At 46.8% G+C, this 19342-nt stretch overlaps 1 protein-coding gene across 1 annotated transcript in view; it reads left to right on the top strand.

Moving 5' to 3' along the window:
* The first annotated feature begins 3702 nt into the window (after positions 1-3702).
* The window catches only part of IFNGR2 (interferon gamma receptor 2), a 25083-nt gene continuing 9443 nt past the window's right edge, over positions 3703-19342 (top strand). Inside the window, exons 1-3 of the mRNA XM_019730214.3 lie at positions 3703-4492; positions 11372-11504; positions 16568-16782. Of these exons, the coding sequence (XP_019585773.2) occupies positions 4417-4492; positions 11372-11504; positions 16568-16782 (424 nt within the window). The 5' untranslated portion in view covers positions 3703-4416. The remainder of the gene's footprint in view (positions 4493-11371; positions 11505-16567; positions 16783-19342) is intronic.

Here is a 19342-nt window from a genome sequence, read left to right as displayed (position 1 = left end):
ACAGTGAGAAGACAGGACCCAATCTCTGGAGACCTGAGGTGAATCTGTCCTTTCACTTAAATGCCAGTCAATCCCCCTGACCTTGCTGCTGGCATTTCTTGGAACAGAGGACACCAAGTTACAAATCAAAGGCCCACAGAGCAGTGCTCAAGGATCTACTTCAGGATCAGAGCTCTTGCTGCTCTTTTGGAATCTGTGGGGGACACTCACCCATCTACACTTAGGAGGCCTCCGTCTCAGACTAGATCAACGCTGATACTAAATGGTGTCGAAAGGTAGAAGATAGTAATCAGAGAAGGCGACAAAGTTCTCAGGAAATTCACGCAAGAGATAGAGTTGTACATAGAATTTAGATTGTGGGTATGCGGAGGGGGAAGAGGGTGGTAAGTGAAGGAAGGAAGAAGGAAGCACAGGTGGGACAGGTGGGACAGCGTGGGAAGAGAAGTTGCGCCTGTGACCTTCACAGAAGTACATCTTCAAAGACTTGCTGATGGAATAGCAGGGTCTTGCTGGGGAGCCGCGGAAAGCACAATCCGGCAGGCCGGATTATGGGGAAACTGAAATGGCAGGATGAGAAGTTTGGTATGAGATACGAGGGGCTTTGGAGATAGATGGGATTGGCCAGGAGCCCACCCCACCACTTACAGGCTGTGTGATTTGGGGGTATGATCAGTCAGGTTTTGATCAGAGAAGCAGTACCACCAGGGGATGTGACATGACGTGACGTGAGCCTGCATGGGTGCATCCGTGTGTGTATGATTTAGGGATTTGACCTCAGGCAATCGTGGGAGTTAGCTACAGTCTACGTGAGACTGTTTCTCCTGTGTCTAGGGCAGGAGCCTGAAGTTCTCAGGGCGGGAGGTGGAGGAGAGAAGGTGGAGGATGCAGGGACAAGCTGGAACCCTCATCAGGCCCTCATCACCTCCAAGCCTCCAACTTGGATGACTGCACGGGGTGTCCTGCAGGGAAGCTGGCGCCCATTATCGCGGAGCTAAACAGACACCTGGCCCAGGACAAAGGGGAGCTGTATCAGAGGATCTGGCAGGAACTGGAGGAGGCTAAGGCCTGGCTGCATTCCCTGCGATCCAGGACGCTAGCAGATAAGCCACAATGTTGTGACTGCAATGCCCCCTGCCCTGCCCCAACCTCCCGAGCATAAAAGAATATGGCTGCACCTTGACTTCTATCTTCCAAATCTTGTACAAAAACATCTCTCCTGACCCATGCCATTTTGGAACTATGCAAGAAGGGGAATTCTAGGAAATGCAGTTATAGCTTAACTAAATTGACAAATACAGGTGGCCGGATGTCTCAGTTGGTTAGAGCTCGAGTTCTGAACAACAGAGTTGCCGGTTCGATTCCCACATGGGCCAGTGAGCTGTGCCCTCCACAACTAGATTGAAAGACAATGACTTGGAGCTGATGGGCCATGGGAAAACACACTGTTCCCCAATATGCCCCGATTAAAAAAAAACTGTTGAAAAGAAAAAAGGTTTTAAAAATAAATAAATAAATAAATAGACAAGTACAAATTCATCACAGGGCAAGTGACTTAATTCTCTGAGCTTGGGTCTCCTTATCTGTGAAATGGGAGTCGGGACTAAGTGATAGAACACATGTAGAAGCCTTCCTTTCCTGGCCATCAGCCAATGTTGGTTTCTCTCTGACATCTCTCATCCATGCCCCTGAGGGTGTTGAGGGGAAGCACCTCTAGATTATTAGCATGAGAACAATATTTAGGGACAATCAACTGGGTGGAAGGCAGCAAATTAATGGAAAGGGATGGGACAATTAAGGTTTTGTAAGGCTGAAGTTTAGATCCTAGGTGGGAGCCCTTTCTGAAAAAAACAAAAAACAAAAAAACCCAAAAAAACTAAGAATGTAAAATTAAATACCAAAGTGTCTATTTAGAATGAGAAAATAAATCACAAATTACACATTTTTAAAAGCCGCCAAATACCACTAACATTGCAAAATCTAGAAAAATATTTGTACATACCTCTCTAATACTTTTACCTACATTTTTTACTGTAATCTTTGCTTCTGCATCTGACAACATATTTGTAATATGTTCTATAGAAACAATAGATTAACAATAAACAATCGTTAATTCAGTCTTTCCTCTAGAATGATTTATCAAAATGTTTATTCTTGATAGTTTAGGAAAGTTTCTTTTAACTTCACAACTTGTTGATACATAATGTCAAGACATTTCTCAAAAATGCCACAGCCACGCCAACAGCGCTACAGAAGTATGTTAGAGAAGTCAAAGAGGAAAGAGACAGAGGTCCTAACAACTGTGGTTAAAAACCTCTTACTCTGCAGATTTCACAAAAGCATATGACCATGTGAACACAGGGCTGGCAGTGCCTTCTATGGTCGGGGAAGAAGTTGTGCAAGTGAGGGCCCCTAAGGTTTAAGGTTTCAGTAATTTCACAGTAATTCCGCCTCCAAAAGGCAGAAACTGCAGAAGGGGACCCACTTAAAGGTTATATACAATAATCGAAGTATTGCATGATGCTATGTGGGGGACGCATCCAAAGACAGGGCAGTGGATGCTAAACACCTTTCTCAAGAAATACCAACAACATTGGTTTCCTTTATTTGTCAGATCTGGGATCTTGGTGGAAGTCAGAGTCGTCCATAGGTGACTTCAAATGTCTTCCAGGCAGGAGGAGCAGGAAAATGGAAATGCCAACCACCAAGAATTGGCCTTTTCATGGCGAGCTGCTTTGGAGTTGGGACAGTTGCTTGCTTTGGGGATATTGTGTGCTTGAGGTGACAGCAGGATGCCCATCCAAGTAGCAAAACGGGCATGCTCCTTTTAGGACTTCTACAAGGAAAACTGAAGCTAAGTTCTAGCAGAGAAGAGCTTTGGAAGCTTCTCCATCCTGGGAGAAACAAGCAGCCCCCTGGGGTGTTGCCATCCCCCTCAAAGACCACAGGTGGCATTGTCACTGCCCCTGAAAACTTGACGTCAAGAGACCTCACAAGGCCTCTGTGGTCTGGACTCAGACAGATGTAGGTTTGTCCTTTTCTTCAACAAGGTATATTTGCATCCTGATTATAAAAGTAAAATATGTCCATTGGGGGAAAAAGTATAAAAAAGGAAAAGTGTTACCATTCACTATCCCACTACTACCTAGTCCATGTTAGTATTTACTCCAGTCATTTTCCATGCATCATTTTTGCAAGGATTCTGAATTATATCCTGCTTTTTAAACACATAAACATGTCTCTGTATCCTTGAAAAACTCACTCAAAGCATCATTCAAATAACAGCTAGATATTTCATCACACATTTTCACAAAGGTGGCCAATTTCAAAAGAGTTCCACAAAAAGGAAATAAAATGCAAGTCCAAGAGTAAAGCTTTATGTTGCCAAATACGCTGCTGTCAGCTAGCCCAGCAGGCTCCCGACTGTGCCCTGATGACCCTGTTCTTTCATTCGTGGTCTTCCCCCATTTATTCCCTTTCTGCCCCCGTCCTTCCGTGCTGGGCCCACCTTGGGAGCACAGAGAAGACTCAAATCCTTCCAGATGGCATCAAAGTAGCAACAGCGCAGGCTCAGGCTCAGAAAGTGGGCTTCCCCGCCCCCCACAAACCCAGTTTCTGAGGTTACTTCCTCCTACAGCTCACGGCCTGTCCCAGAGCCAAACCCACAGGCCATTGAGAAATGTGGGACGTTTGTCTTTTCCCTCCGCATTGTCTGGCAACATTATCTCCCAAAGCCCCACTCCTTCCTTTATCCAGGCCCCTTCTAACTCGACCCTTAAAATCTGTTTTCAAAAACGGGTTAAAAGCTTCACCTGTACTTTAGAAGCTATTAAGAAAGCAAAAGTTTAAACTAAAGAGAGTAATCTTCGAATTGTGCGACCTCCAAGTATCAGGGAGCAGCGGGAAAGGAGGGCGTGGGGCTAGGGGGCTCCAAGCTGGGCGCGAGGCCCACGCTGGGCCTTGGGTGTTGCGCGGTCTCTTCCGAAGCGCCGCAAGCTCCCCGAAGGTGGGCATCTGGAGGGGTTCCATCTCCGCCCCTCCTCTGTGCCAGGCCCAGACCCGCCTCGGTGGGGCCCGGCTCGGCCTCCGCAGAGGCCCGGCCTGGACCGCGCGGGGCGCTGCGGATCGAGGAAGTTCGGGACGCGGTTCCCAGGAGCGTTGCCAGGGGAGGTGGCTGGAAGCGCCGGGGAAAGTCCCCGGCGGTGGGCAGGGAGCCGCCGGGCGGGGCGCCGGGACGGGTGAAGGGTGCCGGGCGCCGCAGCGGAGCGGGACTCCCTGCCCCCGCCGCTCGGGAAGAGGCGGGCCCTGCGCACGCCATGGCCGCCGCAGCGGCAACGTGAGCGCCTCCGCGGACCCCGCGCCTGGGCCGGGGCGCGGCCGGAGCCCCGCCGAGCCTGCGGCGCCGAGAGGCCCCCGGCCATGCGGCCGCCGCCACTCCTGTTGCTGTCGCTGCTACTGCTGCTCGGCGGCCGCGGCGTCGCGGCGCCCCCGGCAGGTAAGCGGGGCCTAGGGCCCACCGAGGCGTCACCACAGCGGGTGGGAGTCCGCAGGGCGCCGCGAATGGGTGGGGTTCTCGGCGAGCCCCGATCGGGTGGGGTTTCCGCGAGGAGCCCGGAGCTGGTGGCCGAGCCACAGGGAGCTCCAAACGGTTGAGAATATGCAAGGGAGCCCCAATCGGGTGGAGTCCTGAGGGCCCGTACAGGGGGCTCCGCGGGGAGCCCGCAGTGGAGGGGGCCAGCAGGGAGCCCGAAGCAGTGGACGGCGGGGAGTTCCGGGCGGCCTCCTGGCACGGAGCCGGCGGACCCGGAGGGCTCGGGACGGCCGTCGCCCGTCGCGGTGTCCTGGCCCTTAGGACACCCTTCTAGGGAAGGAGGACACTCCCACGGCCCCTGCATGAATCTGGACACGCTGCTACCCCTCCTGTTCCCCACTCCGCGCCGCTGCACCCTACGTGCGCTGCGGTCCCCGAACTTCTCAAAATGAACAAAGGAAGAACCGAGTCCAGGGCTCGGGAGAGGGCAGACGCTGCTGGCCACACATTCTTCATCCTGGCGACTGAACGTCCTGCTTGGCGTGGCCTCGCCAGTGGCCCGAGCTAGAAGCGGAACCCAGGTCTGCCTTCCTTGCCGCTTCGTGCCAAAGCGGTCAGCCAGGGGCAGGGACGTATGTCTTGGAGTAGTGACGACGACTTGGCCCTACTGTGTTCCGGATATGTTTGATAGTGGGTGTGAAATCCAAATTGTCAGTATCCTAGGATCAGATAGATGGAGGCAGCCCTCAGGACAAGACCCACAAATATCTGGACCTCGAGTTGTGTCGGGATGGGGAGGGTGCCACTGAACCAGACTTAATCCCCAGCTCTGCTCCCATCCAAACAGCCCTTTACCTGGGCTCTGCCTCCTTACCTCTGACACTACCTGACCATACTTACAAGCCAAATATAAATTTAAAAAAGAAGAAAGAAAGAAAGAAAGAAAGAGAGAGAGAGAGAGAGCGAGCGAAAGAAAGAAAGAAAGAAAGAAAGAAAGAAAGAAAGAAAGAAAGAAAGAAAGAAAGAAAGAAAGAAAGAAAGAAGGAAAGAAGGAAGGAAAGAAGGAAAGAAGGAAAGAAGGAAAGAAGGAAAAAGAGCTCCGTGATAGAGGTGTAGGTGGGAGAACATTCTCTCCGTGTATGTGTGTGCGTTTTCCTGGGTTCTTTCCCTTGGAAAGACTGATATCATAGGTTGGGTAGCACTTTAGAAGTTTCCTCCCACCTGAAGTCTCAAGGTGTTGTGCGAGTTTGTTTCTTCTACCAGCATATCTTGCAGAGGCCCTTAAATGCCAAAGCTCCTTGGTAAGAGGAGCTGTGCTTATGTGGATGCTGTGCCTGGTTCAGTGGTTTTCCTCTGGAAGTTGGCCAGATGTGTTTAATCCTGACCCCACCCCTTCCCACCTTCAAGTGTTGTGCAACCTAGGTCTGCACCCTCCCTGGGCCTCCTTCAGGGGAGATTTGGGGATTGGCAAAATGTTGGTAATTAACCCAAGCTGGGTGATGGGCATTGGTGGTAATTTATACCAGTGCCATACCTGACTAGTGGTGGTCTGTGAACTGTTTGTGATTCCTCTGCACGAGCCCAGAGGTTGAGAGAATATTTAGAAAACTGCAGTTTGACATTTGCCGACACCCAAGGCCATGTCCATCTCTCTAGTAATTGCCTTTTATTGGATTCTGCAAAAGTCTGGGTCTGTGTGATGATTGGAAATAAACTGGCTCTTCACCATAGACCCTTTGAAACGAAGCCTCATGTTATAGTAACCTTTATTTTTGTGACTATTGGAAATTTTTCGTAATAAATGATTTAAAAATTGATATTTTTTTAAAAAGAAACTCTTTGTTAGTGAAAACATAAAGTGAAAATAATTACCGTGAGTATATAGTAAATGGGTAATAGAAAAAATTTCCACACGTTTCCATAATTTACAAGCCCTTCAGTAATCATGAAATTGATTTTATGGTGAGAGAGAAAAAAAAGGTATTGGAAGCAAATTTTAAAAAGGGAGACTTACAATGTCTACCCGTTAGAGTTATTATAGGGATAACATGGAAAATATTGGTCTTGAACCGGTCTGTAGTGGTGCTTTAAGTGGCGGCCATTTGCTTTGGATAGAAAACTAATCAACAGCACTTTAGTGCAGCAAGTCAAGTGACTCTTTAGTAATTTAATCACCTGAGTGTTGAAGTATTAAGGCTTCTATTGGTAATTGTTGTAGATGTTACTTAATTTTCCAGTGGATTGGATCTGTACTTGTGCCACAGAATTTTATTACCATGATTTGTTGACTTGAGCATCCAAAGCTTCTAATGTGCTTAGAGACCACTGAGAAAGACAGTAAATCTCCAATTGCAAATGAATACACACAAGTAACTCCTGTTTGTCATAGTCCCAGTTGTTGAAACTACTCAGTAGCTGGAAGGTTTTGGTTGGGCAAACTCTGTAAATGACAGTCATAGTTGCTATTTATTGGGCTACTCTCCTACGTCAGCCAAGGTGCTAAGTGCTTTATGTACATTATCTTTCTTAATTTTCTCAGCAGTTCTTTTGAGTAGGTAACAGCCTCATTTTCCTCCAAAAGAAACAAAACCATGCTCTTTTGGAAGAGACGATCTGGGTGAATAAGCTCATGTACAGTATTTACTGATAAGAACAACTTCCTAGTTATGGCTGAGGATTCAGGGAATTTTTTTTTTTTTTTTTTTTTTTTTTACTTCTCACCTGCAGGGTGCTGGAGGTGGGCTCATTGATATTCATCATAATGACCCATCTATGGAAAGTTCCTGAAGGGTCTTCCATTGTCAAGATTAAATGATTAATTTTAATAACTGTACTTTATTATCTGTAGGTGATGATGTGTTAATCAGCTATGATGCTAAGACCCAGGGTAGCCTATTCTTAAATATGGATAACATCTCAAACGCCTGGATCTGCCTGGATCCAGGGTGGATTAGACGGCAGGTTGGGACAGGAAGGCAGAATAGAAGGAGCTGAGGTGGTGAGGTGCAGAGGACACACTTGACTCCTAGATTCTCTCTTCTTACCATTAACAATTTATGAATCATTGCCGCCAGACCACGGAGAAAGAAGGAAGAGTGGGGTTTTGTACAGCCTAGTTAGAGGACTGTGAACTTTCATCTCGTAGGAGCTGGGGTGTCATTAAAGCCTGGCATCCGTTTGCGGGGACTGTATTCATTTCCTGTTGTTGCTGTAACAAAAGACCACCAACTTGATACCTTAAACATACTTCCTGTCCCCACACACTTTTGTTACCTGGAGGTCAGAAGTCTTGATGCAGGTTTCACTGGGCTAAAATCAAGCTGTTGGTAGGGATGCATTGATGCATTCCTATCTGGAGGTGCTAGCAGGGAGAATCATTTCCTTGCCTTTTCCAGCTTCTAGAGAAACACCTTTGTAATGCCATTGGGTCCACCCAGATATTCCAGGATAATCTCCCTATTTTTAGCATCTTCTGATTAGGAACCTAAATTTCACTGCAACCTTAATTCAACATTGCCATGGAACCTAATATATTCGCAGGACACAGACATCTTGGGGGGGACCACTATTCTGCCTTCAACAGGGTCAGACTATTGAACACAGTGCTCAGCTCAGGGCTGGGCGTCCTGTTGGGGGTCACTAAAGGGAGTGTCTGGGTAACTGGTTGGGCCAGCCATTCATCGGGACACCCTGCAATCATCACGTCATAAAAATTACACTGAGGCAGCAGTGTCTCCTTTGCCTTTCGTTTGTGGTCTTGCATTTGCCCCGTCCTGGGAGAGATGGTTATCGTTTCACTCTTCATGAGGAAACAGGCTCAGGTAGAGTCTTGGCAGGATCCCGGGGCTAGAGGTGGCAGGGTCAGGATTCCTTTGTCCATAAATTCTGTTCTCTTCCCACTGAGCCTTCGTGAACACCATTGACAGCAAGAGCTTTGCCCCTAAACGTACTGACGTTAGAGCCATCTAGATAAGTCCGTGGTCCAGAGTTATCCACCCACTCCCTGCCCCAGCCTCCAAGACCAGAGAAAAGGGAGGACTTAAGCATAAAGTAAGGAAGGGCAAAGAGCCTGAGCTTTGTGTGTGGCCCAATGAAAGTTGAGGACACAAGAAACTGCTACATAATCTCTGAAGGAGATTGAGTGGCTGCTCTTCCAGACACTGGGGATAAAACAGCCCCCAAATCTACCACCACCAGCCTTCCTAGAGCTCACTGTGTCAGTGTCTGGGGGAGACTGGATAAGCTGCTAGCGGTGACCAGAGGCCACGCTCATGCGGTGCTCACACTGTCCTCAGCACTGCACATGAGATGAAGTCTTCATTCCCTGTCACCGCCTTTTGAAGTCTGTACTGCCATCCCCATTTTACAGACGAGACAACAGACGCACAAAGAGGTTAAACAACTTGCCCAACCTCCTCCAGGGAGTGTGTGGCTTTGGACCCAGGTAGTCTAGTTCTGGAATCCATGCTTCTAACCACTGTGGTGTAAAGAAAGGTGGTGGGAAAGCAGGAATGGGGAGCCCTGTGCCCTAGGCATTGTACGCAGAAAACAGCTGGTAAAGTGGCACCTGAGCGGAGACCTGAAGGGTAGAGAGCCATGGACTAGCGGGAAAGAAGGTTCCAGAGAAAGGGAGCAGCAAGGGAGATATGAGGTGGGAATATTTCCAGCATTTCCCAGAAACTAGGAGACCATTGGGCCGGAATAAAGGGAGTGAGGCCCCTCAAGGATGGGCCTTCTGCGTGTGACAAGGCAATTGTTATGAGTGGGCAAGCTTTGGTACTTCACTGGAAATCCACAGTTCAAAGACTTGTTTTCTTCTCTGAATGTGGTGAGACAGGGGATTCCAAGATCAAAACTGTGGCTCCTCTCGCCCACGCCTCAATAAGAATGAAAGTTGAAGAAAGTGGAAGGCTCCTCTGTGACAAGGCTGCCCTTTTGGTCCACATGTTGGTGGGGCTGGAAGCCCTTCCTTCATCACTGGGTACCTTGGTGATTCCTTTCTTAGCTGAATGTCCAGATTGGGGAGATGGGGGGGGGCCAGGAAGGATGGAGGGAGAGGAAATTACTGCTGACTCCTCCCCGGAGATGGAGAGATGCTGAAGGGGCACTGTGGCAGGCAGAATCCCCAAAGATGTCCACATGCTAAGCCCCAGAACCTGTGACTATTACCTTACATGGCAAATGGGACTTTGCAGATGTGACTTAATTAAGGATCCTGTGATGGGGCAGTGACCCTGGATTGTTGGGCTCCGTGGACCCAGTATAACCACAGGGGCCTTGAAAGATGGAAGAGGGAGGCAGAAGAGTCAGAACCAGAGAGACGGCAGCACAAGAAGGACTCAGCCCAGCACTGCTGGGGGAAGGGGCCACGAGCCAAAGAATGTGAGCAGCTTCCGGAAGCTGGAAAAAGCAAGCTACCATTTCTCCTCTAGAGCTTCCAGAAGGAACGCAGTCCTGCTGACACCTTGACATTAGCCCAGTGAGACCTGTTTCAAGCCTCTGACCTCCAGAACTGTAAGAGCATAAATCTGGGTTAAGACACTGAATTTGTGGTAATTTATTTCAGCATCAATAGGAAACTAATACAGGCAGTAAAAGGAGTTCTGAGGTTCTTTGATGGGTGCCTAGTTCTAACCAAGTGCTCACCACTGGGGCGCTGCACAGCCCTCCTGGAAGCAGGACGTCAGTGCTCAGCTCAGTTTGGGGGTCCTCTGGGCCATAGCAGCCACGGTGAGCAGGACGTGCCCGCCCAGGAGAGCAGCCTCCCCCCACACTCTGTCTGTCTGCCTTTGGCCCTGGCCTTCGTGCGGCCTGGTATGAACTGAGAGAAGTGGTGGTTAGCCCGTTCAGTAAAGATCGGGAATGAAGGTGTGCCCAAGCTTGGCGCTGTGGAGATGAGGGGCATTCCGTCAGGAAGCAGTGGCCACAGACGCTTGGTAATGCCTGTCAGGAGAGCTGGCAGGCCAGGCTGTGGGCTCCAGTCCTGTTCTACATTGATGCACTTACTGAAAATGTGTGGTTTGAATTTCCTGCTTTGAATTCCGGAACAACATGGTTCCCCAACCTTGCTTCCCACCTTCTGGGCGTTTCTCATTAATCTTTCAATCTCAGAGAAACTCATCATTAGTATTTTCTTACTGGAGAGTGGGCTCTTGAGCTTGTAGTCTCTGGCCCAGTCCTGTACAGTATCTGCCTAGAGATTGTGTCATCAGACTTCTATGTGCATGAGAATCAGCTGGGAAGCTTGTTGATAATGCAGATTTCCTGGTCTGGGGTGGGACCTGGGAATCTGCCTTTTAACTGGGAAGCCCAGAAGACAGCTCTCACCCCCCCTTATGTGTGTGGGTTTTGCATACCTGGGGTGGTGTGTGTGTGTGTAGGTTTACCACATAACTCCCTTCATATTGAGTCTGGGGCTAATGCATGTCACATGGCCACCAATTTAATCTTCACTGTAGCCTGTGGAATGTATTATTATTTACCCTTGTTCCTGAAGAAGAAACTGGGGTCTGCCTGTTACCTGCCCAGTCACGTACACTCACTAAAAGTGGGACAGGCATTGTAGTCTGGCCAGACTCCGGCACCCAGGACCTGGAACCGACAATGGAAAGGCAGCCCCGAGCCCCACTTTTTTCCCACGGACTGTGCTGATGGCTCCATCTTTAGTCAAAGGTGGGGTGAGAGCCAGGGAGATCATGCCATTTCTGCACTTGAACAAAAACTGAATTGTATAAATGGTTTGGCACTGTGTATTTAAATATGTTTGTAATTGATTTTTCTCCTTTTGACCCTCCCTTTCTCTCCCACCTCTTCCACCTTCTTTTGTTCTTTGTCCTTTTCAAGACTCTCTTTCCCAGCTGCCTGCCCCTCAAAACCCGAAGATTCACCTGCACAAAACCAAGCAGGTTCTGAGTTGGGAGCCAGTGTCCCTCGACAATGACACAAGGCCAGTGGTCTACCGGGTGCAGTACAAATAGTAAGCCTGATGTTTGTGTTGGCGTCCTTACGGGGAGCGGTGGGGGAGCTGTGGAACCCTAGGCCAGCTGCTCTTCCTGCCTCTCTGCAGGATTGTAAGCAAACCCATGGGAAGCAGATAGTTCTCCCCCATTTTTAAAATCTCTGAGGACAGATTTCACAACCCCCTACTCATTTGCAAACCATATGGCTTCTTAGTTTGGGGGAAGTTCATTCTCTCAATGGTTTCAGGATAGGAAGGGCTTTCTGTCTTGGAAGGGCTGGAGGCACCTGGAGTCTTCATCTTCAGGTTTAAAAATCTGGCTTCTTTCACCTGATTGGCCACATTTGGCCTCACAAGGAATTTATTCATTTAATTACTATCAGTTCTCAGGTTTTAACCGGGTTTTCTATTTTGCATATTATTCTGGTTCCTCATTCTATATCTCACCTCTTTTTCAAGCTTTTATGTAACACATGTAGGAAGTAGAAAGACAAAACCCAAGTCCTGAAGTGTTATTTGTTTACTTTGTTAAATGTATTAATTGAAGACTAAGGCTAATTGAAGACTAATTGGCTAAGTCACTTTATGTTACTAAAACAAAATTGAAAGAAATGGTAATGCTCAGTGCTTATGAGAATGTGGCTGGTAGATACAATGCTGGATGAGGGTCAATTAGCACAGCCCTCTTAGAAAGTAGTTCTACACATTTAGTCATGGACACGTCAATGTTATTTTTATACTAAGCAGATAATACAACCCCCCACCATCAGAAAAAAAACCTTATATTCGTGAAGGTGTACATTAAAATGTGTATTCAGGTCCATCAACAGAAAAGTGGCAAACTGTGTCATGTGAACTTATAGTTGTATATTAGGCAATCACTAAAAAAGATCATTGTGTGTCAGCCGGTAGTGTTTGCAACTATGTAAAATCTAGACTGTCTTTGGTCAAGAAAACTTTTAGGCAGTTAATTTGTCAGAGGAGTGTGTTCCAGATGATTTGTTTTTCTTCTTTAAATGTCCATTGTAACAATATGTGCTAAATAGCAATAGATTCTAAACTGAGACTTGGGGGTTATCTCTGAATCATATTTATCTGTTCCTCAAGTAATTATAAGTTACAGACACGATCATCTCTAATAAATTGGTCAGTCCACTGGGACCAGCAGGACCCAGTGGAAAATGAAACTGTGGGGCCCCTTGTTCACAAATCATTAAGAATTTCAAGATGGCATCAACAGAGCACCAAACCAGTGCCCTCCCAGAGCAGGGCTTTGTGACACTGCGCAGGTCACAGGCCTGAAGCTGGCCCTACTCGGCATTTCATACACAATATCCTACAGCTAAACAAGATTTCAGTAAGAGGAAGTCACAGACGATTTACTGACTGGCACTCCTTAACCTTGAATAGGGAAGTAACATTTGCGGGGTGACAGTGCCTATAAATATTAGAAATACTTTTTCAAAACTTTTGACAGTTTCACACCACAGACGTGTTTCACGTTGTTTTCTTTTCAGAAAGTATTTTGTGGATAATTTGTCAGGATAGAGATTGGTTTGGGTGAAAGAAACAAAGGATGGGGTGACTGTGAATGTCCCTGTTTGGAGAAGTTGAGGGGTCCCGAAATACTGAAACTGAAGTTGATTTTGTTTTTGTTTCCAATTGCAGATTTGATGATGGAAGAGGGCTTTGCTTTTGTTTTGTTTTATATACTTTTACATGTTTGGGACATTTTTGTTACATTAAATAATTTAATTTTGAGACTTGTGGGACTTAAAACTCTCTATCCTGTTTATCTACAGTGAAGCATTCCTATAATTATAAATGAAGATGCCTCTCTTTTGTGACAGTCACAGTAGCAAAGCCAAAATTACATCGAGCACTTTGTGGGAAAATTTATATCAGGGGTTGCAGATAGTGTGGCCTACAGGCTGTGTTTGGCCCACAGTGTTTAAATTTCTTTCCCCAATTACTGCCAACATTAAAAAATTTGGGGGTTTCACTTAAAAAGAAAAAAAAACAAGTTTTGTTTTTTTCCTGAAAATACAGACAAGCAGCAGGGCCCTTCTGGGTCACGCCCCATTTGGCCTGCTGCCAGTCCAGTCTTCTTAAAACATTTTTTTAATTTCATTTTTTTCTGACTTTAATAGCAATACATGTCCTCTATAGAAAATCTGGAAAAACCCATAAAAGTTGAAAGAATAAAATTAAAACACCCTGTTGTCCTACAGTCTAAGAATAATCACTATACTCGTTTTAGTGTATTTCTCTAAGACTTTTTTCTAAATGCATGCACTTGTTTGAAAACGTACTGGAGGTGTGTGTGTGAAAATGAAACAAAACGAGGTTTAATGTTTGGGTCCTGCATCCTTTTCTTTTTTCAACATAGTACGTGTATGAGCAGTTTTTTCATATGATTAATTCTGGGTAAATATTTTTATTGCATGTCGTCCATTTTTGGAAGTGATCTAACAGAGGCTGAACAGTGAGGCTTTAGTTGCCACGTGGTGCTTACTTGGCACCAGGCCCCTGGCCCAGCCGTCGTCCCGAAGGCCACTTGTTCCACCTTCACGGCAACTCTGATCGGCAGATACTGTAGTTTATCTCCGTTTTATAGATGAGAGTCAGGAATGGAGAAGTGAAGTAACTGGGATTTGAACCCAGGTAATTCGGCTCCAAAGTCCATGTTTTTAACCGCTATCCTATGCTCTCTCTCAGGAGGAGGGTTGCTTTGAAAATTAGGTAAATTCAGGGATAGAGGCAATTCCCAGTGGGTGCATTCATTGCAAGGAGGAGCCAGGACGACTTTCTGAGTAAGGCTCAGGCTGGCTGAGCAGACAGGACCCAGGACTAGAAGCCGTGAGTCTAGTGACGGGCAGTGTCCTGCCCTTGAGGCCATGCTCCTTGTTCACTTACATGAGGCCAGCGCCACCTTTCTTTCCCCTCTGCCTGTAGCCGGGGAGGCAGCCTTCCAGAATTCAGCTTCCTGTCCCACTCTTCCCTCCCCCAAAACTGCTGGTCTTCGTGTGCCAGCTGTCATTTCCATTTGGACGGCTTGGTCCCCTTTAAACTCCTTTTCTGAAAAACATTTTTAAAACGTACTTCTGAGAAAGGGGCAAGTTTGGAGGAGAGGAGGAGAGAGGGTGGTACGTGGTTGTTGATTCCACAGGGAATGAGCCTTTGAAATACAGGGAGCCTTTTGGCCAAGTTCAACAGCTAGGATAGGTGGGGAGGTCAGACTATCTTTAAGTGTTCGTATACCTTGAAAAAGAAATCACCCCTGCTGAAGCATGCCCCCCAGCCTGAAATCGGGGCCTGTGGTTTGGGATCCCCCTCCCCAATAGGGTCTGTGACCCTAGGCCTTGGAGGTGTGTGAATATGGTGGATGTCTTCTGTGGAAGCCCTGGTTATGCATCTTGAAGTGGCTTTCATCTTGTCACTTGCCACTTCAACAGAAGATAAAAGTCCCCAGCCAGGGTCAGAGTTACCCTTAGAAGCACGTGTGTGAAAGGTTGGTGGCAGTGCCCCCCAGTGTTGCTGTCCATGGCATAGCCTCTCCCTAGAGGGGGACACTGCCCACTGCCCCCCACTGAGGCTACTAGCAGCCACCTCCCTGGCCTTTCTCAAGTCTGTCACCTAAAACAAGGACAGAGGTCAAAGCTGGAAACCAGAGTCCCATGTGGGGATGAGGCGTTCGGACTCTGGGGACTGCATTGTCACCTCCAAGGCTGCACGGCCTTATATTTGGCAGGGTTTTCATACGGGCGAAGCAAAACTGTCTTTGCATGGGCAGCTCTGGGGCGAAAGCCAGCTCCACAGTAGCAGGACGCATGAGTGTGGTTAGTGTGAACACAGTATCCCCTTTAAGCTACAGGCTTACAGAGGCTCCGTGTCAAGCACTGAAATCGGTTAGAGCCGCCATTCTGTTGTCTGTATCTATGCCTTCGTTTTTGTTTGTTTTGTTTGTTCATCAGTTACTTTTTGTTTTATATTCCACATATGAGTGAAATCACAGGGCTTTTATCCTTTTCCATCTGACTTATTTCACTAAGTTAATAAAAAAAAAAAAAACTTTAAAAAAATTGGCCGTAGGACAGAATTGGGAGAAAATGTGTGCAAACCACGAAGCTGATAAGTGACCTGTAGCCAGAATGTACAGACTCCTTACAACTGAACAAGTAAAAGACAAATAACCCAATTAAAATGCGGACAAAGGATTTGAATAGACAGTTTTCCAAAGAAGAAATACAAATGGCCAACAAGTACATGAAAATATGCTCAGCATTATTCCTCATCAGGGAACTGCAGATCAAAACCACAGCACACCCCCTGGGGTGGCTATAAGAACAAAGGCGTAATAGCAAATGTTGATAAGGATGTGAAGAAGTTGGAACCCTCAGACATTTCAGGCAGGCATATAAAATGGTGCAGACTCCTGGAAAAATAGTTACAAACAGTTACCACGTGACCTAGCAATTCCACTCCTAGGTATGTACACGCAGAGAATGAAACCAGAAGAACTTGTATGTGAATATTCTTAGCATTATTCACAATAGCCAAAGAATGGGAAAAACTCACCACATGTCCATCAACAGATGAGTGGGTAAACAAACATGGTATATTCCTACTGTGAGATAGTGTTTGGCCACAGAAGGGATGAAATACTAACACACGCTACAGCACGTATCATGCTTGAAAACATGCGAAGTGTAACATGCTACATGAAAGGAGCTATTCACAAAAGACCACGTCATTTACAATCCCATTTATGTGAAATGACCGGAATAGGCAAATCCATAGAGACAGAAAGTGGATTAATGGTTGCCTAGGGCTTGGGGGGTGGGGGAGAAGGGGGAAGTGACTGCTAATAATACAGGCCTTCTTTTCGGGGTGACGAAAATGTTCTAAAATTGAGTGTGGTGATGGTTGCACAACCCTGTTGAATATACTGAAAGCCATTGAATCATACACTTTCAATGGGTGAATTGTATGTTATATGAATTGTATCTGAATAAAGCTCTGGGAAAACTGTGTGATAGAAAAGGGAATTCTGTGACGTGAAATCCTGTTTTTCTTTCCAGCTCCACTAGTAATGATTGGTTCAACGTGGACACAAAGGAAGCACACGTATCGGTGAATTGTACGAATATCACCTCAACAGAGTGTAACTTCACCCCAAACAGCGTCTCGAAGGGTTTCCCACTACATTTCAACATCTCTTTACGTGTCCGCGCTGAGCTGGAAGAACGTGTTTCTGACTGGGTGACAGTGCCTTGGTTCCAGCACTTTCGGAATGGTAAGAGAGCTTGGGTATCAAACTTCCATTATCATTGCCAGGTTTCCTTCACTTCCTTTTTCACTGAGCAGTATTGACTCCATGAACCTCCGTCCTGCCTCTCACCCTAAATAACCAGCAAAGAGGTGGGGATAATGGTCAAACCCAAGCACTGACCGTGGAGGCTGGTGCTAGGGGAGTATGATTGACTTAGACAGGGTTTGGCAAACTACAGCCTTCAGGCTAAATCCCGCTCACCATCCTGTTTTTGTGAATAAAGTTTTACTGGAACGCAGTCATGCCATCTTTTAATATATTGTCTATGTCTGCCTTCATGTTACAACAGTAGAGTAGTTGCAACAAGTCGGGTCTGAAAGCCTAAATTTACTCTGGTGCTTTACTGAAAAAATTTGCTGACCTCTGTACTAGATAGAATACTAACATAGTGGCTGCACTGATCACACTTACCTGTTCTGGCACAACTTCTTTTATGTTCAAGAAAACTGTAATTGAGCCCTGAATGGTTCCTGGCACATAGTATATATTCAGTAAATATTTGTTGAATGATTGAATGGAAAATGTGTTCCCAGATATTGGAAGGGGGCATAAGAATCATCAGATACTAGTTTGTACATTTGTTCATTCACTGAATCATTTTTCACATGGTCAGTTACACCCGATGTTTCTTCAGTGTCCATGATTTATGCAAACACAAAGGATGGAACGTATCTGGATCCTGATTCAAACAAACTAAAGTATAAGGCAACTGAGGACATGTGATCACTGTCCACATATTTGATGATACTTAAGCCATTACTGTTAATTTATTGTAGGTGCTATAATGGTATTTTGTTTACATGTTTTAAAAGGGAGGGGGGGGTCCGAGCTTTTAGAGATATGTACTGAATTATTTACAGATGAAACAATGTGATGTCTGAGATTTGATCGGAATAGTCCAGAGAGAGAGGGGCATGGACAAGGGAATGAGCACAGGAGAAACGAAACTGGCCATGACTTGGTGTTTGATTTCAAGTTGGGTGACCAGTACACGAGCTTTTGTTACAATCTTCTCTCCGCTTTCTATGCGTTGTGAGATTTTCTGTAATAGGAAGCTGAGGGGGAAGAAGGGCCTATTCTAGGCGACTGCAGGGATGGATGGAGCAGACATGCCATCCCTGCTCGCTCATCATCTACTGTGCACTAGTCCTTTGTCCCTGAGTAGAGAATCATCATAGAGTGGAGCTAGGAAGTGTCACCTAAGTGAGAATTAGTTTAAAAACACTTTTTATAGTAATGGTGATTACCAGCCGCTGCCCAGGAGAAAGGGGTGGTAATAGAAGCAGGACGTGTCATGAAAGTCACTAGTCCAGTGTCAGCTACTCTGTCCACCCGGCCTGAGCTGGGCAGCCATGTTCTTGGTTAGTTACTGGCTGGGTTGTCATTCTCTGCCCCCTCATGTATCGAGTCTGAGGTGGTGGTGTGCTCCAGACCCATCGTTGCTTTCACCACTTGGGATGGCGTTGGGATGAGTAACCAGCAAGAAGATCGTTTTTACCCAGGGCCTGAGGGGGAACGGATGAGACGGCTAAAGAGGGCAGGCTGTGGCATCACACAGACCTGGGTTCAAATTCCAACTCTGCCACTTACTGGCTGATACTCTGGGCAGGTACTGTCACCTCTGGGCTTCTGTTTTCCCCTCTGGGCAATGGGGGTCACCTTGTATGGCTGCCCCATGGATCTTTGTGGACACACAGGTAAAGTCCATGTTGCCTGGTTTATAATAACCACTCAGTACATGAAAGGTGCTTTCGACAGTTATCCGTAGTCGCATCGAGCCTTCCTTCAGTGCACTGAGAGAAAGCAGATTGTTCCCTCCTCCAGAGACAGGCTTATCAGGAGGGTATCAGATTCCAGACCCAGGACTGTCTTCAGAAGGGGGGTCTTTCAGCTCTGACCTTGCAGAGATTTAGTGATGAGTCATGGCTGGTCTCTGTACTCACACGCATTCCCATGTGTAAGTCACGGAAGTCTAGAGGATATGTGCTGCGGAGGTGAGAGGCCACAGCAGGTGGCTGCGCCCTGCAGTCAGCAGGTTTTCTCGTGCTCCAATCATGTCGCTGTTAAAAGGGAAGCTCGAGAGTGCGTGTCAGCATCTGTGAGTAGGTTCAATAACAGAGCTTTTTGCCACTTGCAGCCAGTCTGCCAACCTCGCCCTGGCTCGTGGTGGGCCAGGCCCTGCTCTGTCTCTGTCTGGGTTAGTTCCTCCACCAGAACAAATGAGGTCAGAGGGCACAGTTGCAAAGCCCGTAGGGACCAGTTACTTCTGCATAGAGAGAAGGCTGGCCAGACCATATTCCTCACCCTTGCTCAGGGGAGAGCATGGAAGCGTTAAGAGAAATCAGCCCCAATATCATGAACACATAACTGTTTACAGTGATGTGATGGTCTCCGTGTATAAAATATACATAAATAGGCCTCTTAGAGCTTGTAGGATCCAACCTGTACTTTGATCTGAGCTCCTTCGGTTAATTATACATTGTAAATGCTTACTTGATAAGTGCTGTGAACTTTCATTTATAGC

This window comes from Rhinolophus sinicus, chromosome 17, assembly GCF_057876585.1.
Source record: "Rhinolophus sinicus isolate RSI-liver-muscle chromosome 17, RSI-T2T, whole genome shotgun sequence".
Taxonomy (NCBI): domain Eukaryota; kingdom Metazoa; phylum Chordata; class Mammalia; order Chiroptera; family Rhinolophidae; genus Rhinolophus; species Rhinolophus sinicus.
The sequence above is the reverse complement of the archived record's forward strand: the minus strand, read 5'-3'. Positions and strand labels throughout refer to the sequence as shown.